The sequence below is a fragment of the Bremia lactucae genome, linkage group LG1 (assembly GCF_004359215.1).
Source record: "Bremia lactucae strain SF5 linkage group LG1, whole genome shotgun sequence".
In the NCBI taxonomy this organism is placed as follows: domain Eukaryota; phylum Oomycota; class Peronosporomycetes; order Peronosporales; family Peronosporaceae; genus Bremia; species Bremia lactucae.
The window spans coordinates 12,086,250-12,096,465 of NC_090610.1; the positions used below are offsets into that span (position 1 = coordinate 12,086,250).

Genomic DNA, 10,216 nt, shown 5'->3' on the forward strand with positions numbered 1-10,216 from the left:
AGGAACACCGTCCAGATTATAACTTGTCGAACAAGTTTTTGTCACGTGTAGTGGAACTTCACCTCAATAAAACTGGATCAATACACCGGATTGGTTGTCGGAGTACGTCAAGAACGTTTGCAAATTCTTGCTAGTCGTGTTACGAGCAATCAGCGTCGTCATGACACCGCCGGCAGTCTCCAAACCAGGCGACAGAGGGATCACGTCCAGCAAGAGCAGGTCATGAAGCTTCTTGAGCGAGTCGTTTTCACTCAGAATCGGAATTCGAATGGTGCACCGCATGCAATAGCCTCTTCGGAAGTTGCCGGTAAAGAAGTCGGAAACCAACTGCGCACCTTGGGAATACGAATCGATTCAACGACAACTTCGTGCACCTGACTTTCCGCGAGCTTGGCATCGCGGAGCACCTTCTCCACGTACGCCATTGTCAAACGGAAGTAGTCTCTCCACATGGGTGCACGAGTGATCGTAATATCAATGTCGTCAAAGAGTGAATCAATCTCGATGTAGGCCTGCGCCGATGGAGATGTGTTTGCTCGCACGTTCACAAGCAGTCCGTAAAAAAGCAGCACCTGCTGGTCCTCGGTAATTTATTTGCGGTGCGATTTTGAGTGAAGTGGTCTAGAAACGGCGGTCAAAGTCTCGGGGTTTTACAATCCATGCACCACCCACTTTCTTCTCGTAATCACCATTTCTTCAAATTCTGTCTCATCAACGAATTCTTCGACTCTTGAAATAATGGCTAAGCTGTTCTGTGCGATCGTAAATGCCGCAAAGGCCGCAAAGGCAGCAAAGGCCGCAAAGTCCGCGTTTTCTGTGCGAGTGGATGTAAGCGACACGGTTGATGACCTGAAACAGAAGATTAAGAAAGAGAATACGAACAAAATCACGTGTGACGCGAATGAGCTGAAGCTCTTCCTCGGAAAAAAAGACGAGGGCCGCGGTCCGTGGATTACGGAATTTGAAGTGCACAGCGGTGTCGTTAATATCAGTGGCTTTGAAGCGCTGGACGCTGCGGGGGCGCCACTCCATATTGTTGGCTTGTCTGACGAAGAAGTGTGTTTCAAAGTTACGAAAGAGCTTGCCAAAGCCAAAAAGACACCTGTTCACGTCCTAGTCTTACTTCCGAACCCGCTTGGGGAGGATGATGCGTGGAGCATTGAAAACTTGCCTTCGATGGATTCCCAAATTCAAGAAGAAATGTGGAAATCTGTGGTTCATGTTAAATCCGAAGAGGGATGCTCCGGAACAGCTATAATTGTCGATCAAACGCAGACTCACTTGTATCTGCTGACGAACTTGCATCTCTGGGTCGATGACACATTCACTGATTCCCTAAGTGCTGACTTCAAGTCTGACATCAAAAAGTACTTGAAAAATAACCATAAGCTTAAAATAACTGGGAAAAGGAAGGGAGGCGAGATCTGTCGCACATCCTTGAGGGAATCATCGAAGAAAGCAACATTTGCATTTGACAAGCCTCAAGTTGTGTTGGAGCGGTTCGATTCCAGTATTCGAAAGTTAGTCGAAGTCCTACAATTTACCCTTGACAGTGACGTGTGCTGGTATAGTTCAAATAAGTCTGACTTGGCAATTTTTAAAATCGCTGCGCCGCGCGACAACAATCTTTCCCGATGTGGAATGTCTTCTGAATACGTTGACACGATGAATGTTCACGTGTTTGGATTCCCTGCTGCTCTTCAAGAAAAAAAGATTGGTCACGCCTACGCCATCATTCCAGCACAAATTACTGGCTGGAGCAAAACTGAAATGATGCTCTCATTTTTGTCAGCTCCTGGTCTCTCTGGGGGTCCTGTCGTGTGCTCCAAAAGGGGAGTGGCAGTGGGATATATAGGCGGTGGATTTGATGGCTCAACAATGAACGAGCAGTATGAATCGTATGCATTTTCATTTTATGGTCTGCCATCACGCTTCCAATCTAGACTTCTTCCCATTCCTAAAGACGAAACTAAGAAAGTAGATCAAGTATAACGCCAAGTATTAAGCTTCTTCATGTTGTCGTCAATTGCTTCTCAATTGCAATGATCGCGATAAGAGTCGTGTTGTAATAACCTTCATTTTGCATTTGTGACCCCACTAAAAGTTTGCTAACGAAAAAATAAAGTTTGCTAACGAGAAAAAAAATTGTTTTAAAGTCTTCTTTCAAAGCATATTTAACAGTCATAACAATTTTATCACTAAGGTGCAATGTTAGGACCTACGTCCGGGAATACAGCAGCGGTGCCACCACCAGGCATGCCTCCTGCAGCGCCAGCAGCTGCGTTCATGTCAGGTTGGCAATACCTTCACGCACTTTCTGCTTGCCCTAGCATCAAGCCAATTGGTCGTCTCCGTGGCTTCTTCATCAATTCGTCTTCTTGTTGTCCTCTGAAGACTGATCCTTGAGCTTCTCGTCATTGAACACATTACGAAGGTTGTACGAATATAGTTCTCCAATCTGTTCATGGCTTCAATACAAATCTTGTTGGCCTCATGTACTTCTCTGCCTCCGCCTCCAACACCATATGGTCAATTACCGCCTGGGCCCACTTCCAAGGTCGAAGATCAATACGTTGCGCTCTTCCAATACGTTGCGCTCTTCCAATACGTTGCGCTCTTCCAATACGTTGCGCTCTTCCCCTTCTTGTCCACGCCGTATGTGTTGATAATACGTTCAGAACGACGTTCAGACCAGCAATGGCACCGGCATTTATGTCGTGTGCACCGAAAGGGGAGTGCTGGTGGGGTATACGCATTACCATTTACTGGTCTGCCCAAATGCCTGATGTCGGGATTTTTCGCTCGTTCCTGAAGAGACTAATCTAAGGAAGATGTAGAACCAGTGGGAATGCCAAATATTAAGTGCATCGTGCTATCCTCCATGACTGTCACAGTTGCAAGAATCGCATGATCAGCGTAGGAATCGTATGGAACATAGCCATTTGTTTGCGTTTGTTACCCGCTCCATTATAAGTTTGCTAACGAATAAAGGTTGCTCTCAATAAAAAAACGAATTGTCCAAAGCCTTTCTTCATTTGGCGCTTTTGAGGACCCTGGTCCGGGAATCCAGCAGCACCCGGCAAACCTTCGCCTGTACATTATCTGTAGAATCGTATTGGCAGCGGCGATCGTTTTCAAGGAAATCGTGTTGGGAATACCTTTAAGCTCTTTCTGCTTGCTCTCGAAGTCTTCTATCTTGGCAGACCGATGCGCATCCCGTGATGTCAATCTGTATAGAGCCATATGCACCTACATAGTCGTCTTAGTCGGTGTTATTGTTCGACTTCTTAAACGGTGTGTTACGTATCATAAATATTATTTCCTATAAGTTGAATAATTAATATTTTGTCTATGAGAGGAAATAAGCAAAGAAGTCCATAATTATTATCTCTATTACTTTTGACTTAATAGTTCCAATAATATTTTCTCTATGAGAGGAAATTAGCAAAGAAGTACAAAGTCATTATCATTATTACTTTTGACTTAATAGTTCCAATAATACCAAATTTGGTAATATTGACGCAATACGACATAAGTTCTATTAATTGATTGATTTAAATTTGAATCAACCCGCGCTATACATTTGAGTCTGCGATCTTCTAGCGATTGGCCCCACAATCGACTAAGGATTGTAGTAGCATTTTATCGAAACTTTATATCGAAACTTTTAATTTATAGGTGATGAAGTCAACCTCATCTCCTGGGGCAGTTTCATATAATGTCCGTCAATCGTCATAAGACATGATTGCGCGGTGTGCAAGTAGGCACCATACATACTTAATTATTAATATGACAAAGTCAAATCAGATAGAAGATCGTTACGTAGGAAATTAATGCATAAATACTGTTCTATTTTTCTTTATTCTAAAGCCTTGGATTAAACCTTAAGTAGCAAAAACATCTTGCTACTTAGAACTTCCTCTGCACGTCCTGTACGTGAAGTAGTCGAGGCGCCCCACCTTCACTATAATCAGTGTAGGTTGACTTGTACTGTTATCAATACTAGCAAAGGGTGTCCCGTTACACCTGGTAGCACTTCGTAGTCCGCTCAACGGTCCACGCGATTCGTCCAACATTGGACATGATCGATGAAAAAAGAAGGAGGAAGCTGTCAAGCCCCTCAACAAGGCTATAACGCAACGCGTAAAAGGTTCTCTTATTTGAACCACCTTGAATGGAGAGCTATTGTAGCGGAGCTACCTCGCTTCTATCACATCATGGAATTCCTTAATCAAGGAAAAAAATGAATCCGTAGGTTCTTTAAGGATCGATGACCAATTCCGCGCACTAAGCGCAGCTTTTATGTCATCCAGGGCAGATCGTCTAAAGTGTCGATGAGTTTAATTCAATGGTTGGTCGAATGGCCACCATCTCAGATAAGTCGCCAGCCTTTAAGGCTCGGCCTCACTCATCAACCGACATTTCGTCTAGCCCTAAAAGAGCATGTAACGAAGGGATTACCACAAGGCTAATTTCCCCCTCAATGTTACCGGTTACACCATTTACAAGCGTGTGTAATCGCTAATTCGTATCACTTTGTGGGAGGGTAACAACGCTTCGTGTCCCTCCTGCCTTGGAGTGGAGACAATACGCCTATTAAAGACCGGGACATTTACACCCCCGAATTTTCCCGCCTGTATAGATTCTTTATCAGACATGGTGTCTAATTTGACATTCGATAAGGAGTTAGGTAAGTCAGCATCCTTATCCAGCGAAAGTCTACTTGTCGCTTCACGTGAGTTAAAAGGGTTTGACCCAAAATGCCCTGGCGAACCGCCAGTAGTGTCATTATTGACACTCAGTATGGTGCCGCCTCGGCCGACCATACTCGGGGGACTTAGACGTACGACTCCACGTATCTCAGGGATATTGTTCTCTCGATGATTCGGCCTTAGGCCAACTTTGCTTTCAGCATCCAGTGAATCGTTATAACAGCGAGTGTCACTAGACGGAGTACGTGGCGTTCCACTTCCTTCTACTGAGTCGGGCTCAGAATGAATGTTTTTATCATCGGAGTTTCTTAAGTCAGACATTCCAATGTCTAAAACACTGACAGACTCATTCAATGATCCGCGCCAATAGCGCTTTTGTTGCCTTGCAAAGGTGGGCTCATGACTCTTCAAAACTTTGCTAGGAACATTGCGCGTGGCGCCTTAGGTCTTAGACCTCCAATCGATCCATGGCATATGGTGATCTAGCCAGGCCATACCAAGGATGAGATCATATCTCGAATCCGAAGCAAGGACAAAAAAGCGTTCCAAAGTCCAGAAATTTCATACCTAAGGTTAATGAAACTTTGGAAACGGTGACACGAGTCCTAGTCGCTAAGCAAACAGTGATAGCATCACCTTCATGCACTTTAAGCGCCTCAACGTATTGTTGATTTCTTTCAAGGGAAAAGCGTCGAGCATGTTTGCATGACGCTCCTGAGTCAACAAAAATTGACCACGGCTTATAAAAGCCCTATACAGCTGCTTGAGCGACTAGCAAGTCAGGCTTGTACTCTCGCTCCGTGCCAATAAGCTCCGAACTAACTGGAACTAGGTTCTGTTTACTCTCACCTCCTAGAGGTTCAACAGAGTCTAGATATTCCCCATTAGGGCGCCCCGCACCTACTGGGTGACTTGTTGCATAGAGGGTTCTCAACTATTGAACAAAGCCCCCTAGGGACCGTTTACCCTGTCGAGTCGCTCGGAGCCGTGCTCGCATGCGAAAAACCTGATCAGGCGGTGCAAACATGCTACTCATTTGCGTTTTTCAGCGAATCCCATGAGGGAAAAGCGTCGTTTACGGGCGTACTGCACGATAGTGCCCACTCCGTAGCTCTACCTCCGAGTTTGGATATGCCACAATGGCTTTTCAACACTCCGGCAACAAATGGCCATAGCCACCTTTTGTCGTTCTGTTAAGAACAATGCGGATCCAATGGACATTTCCATCTGCTTAATATAAGAAGAGACATTTTCTCCCTCATTTCTCTCAAATGTCTTCACATATACAGCTAGAGGGCAAATTCTCTGCTCTGAGTCAGTACAGAGATGTACCAGATTGACTACGAGTGCTACCAGGTGTAGCGGTGCTACCTCGCTCCTAAAGTCAGAGAAAGACTTTAGGCTCAGAGAGTCACTTAGTTGTATTGAACTAATGAATTTAACAACTCTGGGAGTCGTACAAGATATTTAAGCTTAAGGAATTCTAGTGCCCAAGATGATATACCTTAGAAAGGCTTCTATCTTTGACAGATCAATGCGCAAGCCTTAAGAAGGCACTTAACGCTTTAAGACCAAAAGAATAACTGCACTTTATAATTATTTAAAACTTAAAAAAAGGTTACCCTAGCTAATTTAAAATAGATTTCGGTATTTTTAAATCAGCATTTGGCGAACTTTTTATGTATTGGCCGCCAGATTTGTATCTGACGGCGACTATATTTGTTACCCATAAAAAATGGAATTTGAGTGACTTACTCTTTTAGAATCGGGTAAAAGGGTATTTTACCCATAAAGTAGATGTACCACAACAACGGTTCTTCAATCGATGTGTGCCCCATTATACCCTCCTTCATCAGACTGTTGACACCTAGTGACAACATTTGCTTCATTTCCTCTTTGAGATCGGAATCTAAACAACTAACCGTTTGGTTGTGTTTTTAATTCCTTTGTCTCATGTCAATCAAGCGTGAGTCACAGAGTCTTAGCAACTTCCTCGACGATGAGGGAATGGTGGACTTTGAAAGTCACTCTCCATCAGAGGGTGAGGAGAAAGGGCATCGCTCTTACACGTCTTCTCCTCCGGATGAACGTCGGTGGGCCCCGAATCTGTTTTCCAGAACGTGGTGCTGCTGATGCCTTTAACTGCATTGAGTAGGACACGGGACCTTGAGTCTAACATCATAAAGAATCCGCTTAATGAAGAGCAAGAGCGGATAATCTTCATAGAGGAAAAAGCTCGTCTTCGAGCTGCCAAGATTGCGAAAGCTATAGCTCATAGTGAATACAGATTCACTCCGCTTAATGCAAACGAGCGTCTCAAAGAAATCGCAGGTCACAGCTTGACCATCTGGATCTCGTAGCGAGAACGCCAGAGGAGGCCGCTACTCGCGATGCTCTTCATGAGCGATACCTTACGCCAAGGATAATGACGCGAAGTCAGTATCTGACGCGTTTACGTAATCAAGCCCATGGGGCTTCGGTGTCCTCCATGAGGGAAATTTCAATCGTTTCGTTTCCAAACGAAACAAGGAGTGAAAATGAAGTCTCTTTTGAGAGCTGAGTTCACCGAGCCCGCCGCCTCCGTAATATTTAGAATATCAGAGATTCTGCGATGCGGCTGATTTTCGTTTGAAACGGAAGCTTCGCTTCGATTTCGCAAAGCTCAAGGCCATTGGCTAGTTACGTTCGGCATCAATGCCACAAAACGAAGAAAGGCCTAGCCGATATTTCAGTGATCGGTTGACCGTACAATTATGGATCACAGCCGCAGTAAGGCTGTAGATCCACCCAATCCCACGTCTAGTGGTGGGAAGCGTCGTTTGACTCAAGTTGACCCTAAGCTTGGTGCTCAGAAACGTCAACGGCGTACGGACAATCTTGCCGAAGAGGTACCTCGAACTCCTTAGTTTTCAGAAGAAGGGTTCCCTAGCCACTTCACCAGATACTGGTATTGGCCCTTACGACGACGTCTTCTTAAAAGTTTCTTCTCATGAAACTGCAGGTTCCCCCGCGCATCAAGCAGCGCGAGAGGGGGCCGAAATTTCGGTCGAAGCATTTGATGCTTTAAGGAACAAGGTGAAACTTCTTTTTGCGGTCCTTGCTCGGGTTGAGAGCTCTTTTAAGGCGGTTCGGGACCGTCTTTCAACAATGGATCGTTAGCAGCCTCGTTTAGAGGGCCGTTTCGTGCAGGACTCCGAAAGGATCGAAACTCTGACAAAAATGGCGGGAATCTTTGTCATAACATTCGTTCATGACAGAGGAGGCCTATCGTCAACCTTGATAATGGCAATCATTTTTCGCTGCTTGTCATTTGACGCGTGTTGACGGCTTGGAATGCCACCCTGTGACATCGGGGTCAAAGGCGACGGGACCAATGGACCCATCGATTAAACGATCCGGGTCCAAATGCCGGCATGACATTGCAGCGGTAATTTTAGCAGAGAACGAACGGGTAGCAAAAACGGGCAGTCAATTTACTAAGTAGCAGTTCTGCGCAATATGTAACACGACCGCCTGTCTCGGCGCAAGCGCTTTCAAGTCCACCTGGGAAGGGCCCGATATTGCTTAAGCAAGCTAACGTAGAACGCTGGGTGTGTACGCAGCTTGCTATGAAGGTTTAGCGTATAGGCTAGGCTCTTCTTGGCCACGACCGTAAATGGTTCAATAAAGCGCGGGCGCAATTTGGTCTTGTAGACCGCGGAAATCAAGTTGGTAGGTAGATTATTAGCGTTCAGTAAAGCTCGATCTCCGACCATATAAGAATTAATACAGCTTCTGCTTTTGGCATCTGCTAGTTCTTTTTGTTTGTCTTGGCTATCAGTCATCGTATCCCTTACATGTCTTAATGCACTAAATCGCGTCGCGAGAAACTCGCTTACTTGTTTCCGAGCGGTAGCAGGGCTGATATTAGCAAGCCTATCTGCTAATTCTCCCCCACCAAGCCCTGAACTACGCAGTGGTATCGTTAATGGAACGCGTGGGTGGGAAAGACCGTTTACATAGAACGGAGTATAGCCTGTAGAGGCATGTACAGCGTTATTTAACGCAAACTCCACCACTGGGAGCATGAAGCTGTGACGCTTTGGTATCTGAGCACACACACTGCGTAAAACGTCTTCAATGACGCGATTGACACGTTCGTTTGACCATCGGTCTGCGTATGGTCCGCAAGGGACATATCTGGTGTCAAGCACTAAAAGAATAATTTCCAGAATTTGCCCGTGAAAGTTTCGATCCAAGACAATTGCCACTGGCAAACCGTGTTGTCGAAACACGCGGTCAATTAACAGCCTTGCTTTACCTTCACCATCAATGGATTACGGCATAGCCGCTAAGTGAGCCGTTTTGCTCAATCGGTCAGGAAAGACCACGATGCCGGAGTTACCGGTCGAATCTTTCGGTCGATCGAGAACAAAACCCACACTAATAAACTCCTAACAACCTATGGGTACGAGCAGACTTGCCAGTGGCGCAGCAGCATGCGCCGAGGGTTTAATTCTTTAGCTAATTTCGCATGTGCGAACGTATGTGCTGACCCATTTATTAAGTTTGGGCCACCAATAAATCTGGCTGACATGGCCATAGGTCTTTTCTTTACCGAGATGACCATTAAGAACAGTATCGTGCCTGTGCCTTATAGAGGATTCAGTACTTCAAATCCTTATCGTGAGGCACAACGACACGCGGAGGGTCCGCGATGTCTGTGCAATAAAGCAACAGGTCGTTATCGATAAAAAATCGATGAAAACTTGCACGCAAACGTGCCGGTAATTTAATACCCGAATCCGAGTTCTTTAGGCTCGTAGCAGAGCTACACACTGTTCATCCTTGGCGTAAGCCGAACGCCTTGATTCAGGAATAGGCGACGTGATAGTCGTGAAATGAGAGAGCTCATAATCCGGGGCCTGCGTGATAACGCATCGGCCAAAGCATCTCACTTGCCAGACTTATACTTCACCTCGAAGTTGTATTCGGCGAAAAGGGATAGCCATCGGGCCATTCTCTGTGAGAGAAGGGGTGACTTAGCCGCAGTGCGTAATAACGCGTGATATGTTTATATCAGAAACGGCTTAGAGCCGAGCAGATAAATTCTTAACTTGACAAGAGCATACGTCAAAGCAAGTAACTCTTTGTCATGGACTGGGCGGTTCTTTCCGCAGCTTTAAGCTGCTTAGACTCGGACGCAATAAAATGATCACGTACATCATCATCTGGTTGTAACAGAGCACTGCCAATGGTAAAATTTGATGCGTCACAGACGACACTGAATGGCCAATTTGGATTTGGCAGTGCCAGGATCGGGGCATGGATAAGACTATCCTTAACTGCTCGAAAAGCATTATGTTCGGCGCAAGTCCAACACCATTCTGTATCCTTTCTAAGAAAATTAGATAATGGCCTAGCCATAACAACGTAATTTTCGCTATATTTGTGTAAATAATTGGCGAGACCCAACCACTTACGCAAATCCGTTTGGCCAATCTACTATGGCTTTTACTTTAGCG

At 45.4% G+C, this 10,216-nt stretch overlaps 1 protein-coding gene across 1 annotated transcript; it reads left to right on the top strand.

Annotated features, from left to right (window-relative positions):
- Positions 1-1,641: 1,641 nt before the first annotated feature.
- Positions 1,642-1,992, top strand: CCR75_008144 (uncharacterized protein; the record flags this gene model as incomplete). The annotated part of the gene is made up of 1 exon (XM_067966198.1): positions 1,642-1,992. The coding sequence occupies one exon, from the start codon at positions 1,642-1,644 to the stop codon at positions 1,990-1,992; it is 351 nt and encodes a 116-aa protein (XP_067815142.1).
- Positions 1,993-10,216: the final 8,224 nt, after the last annotated feature.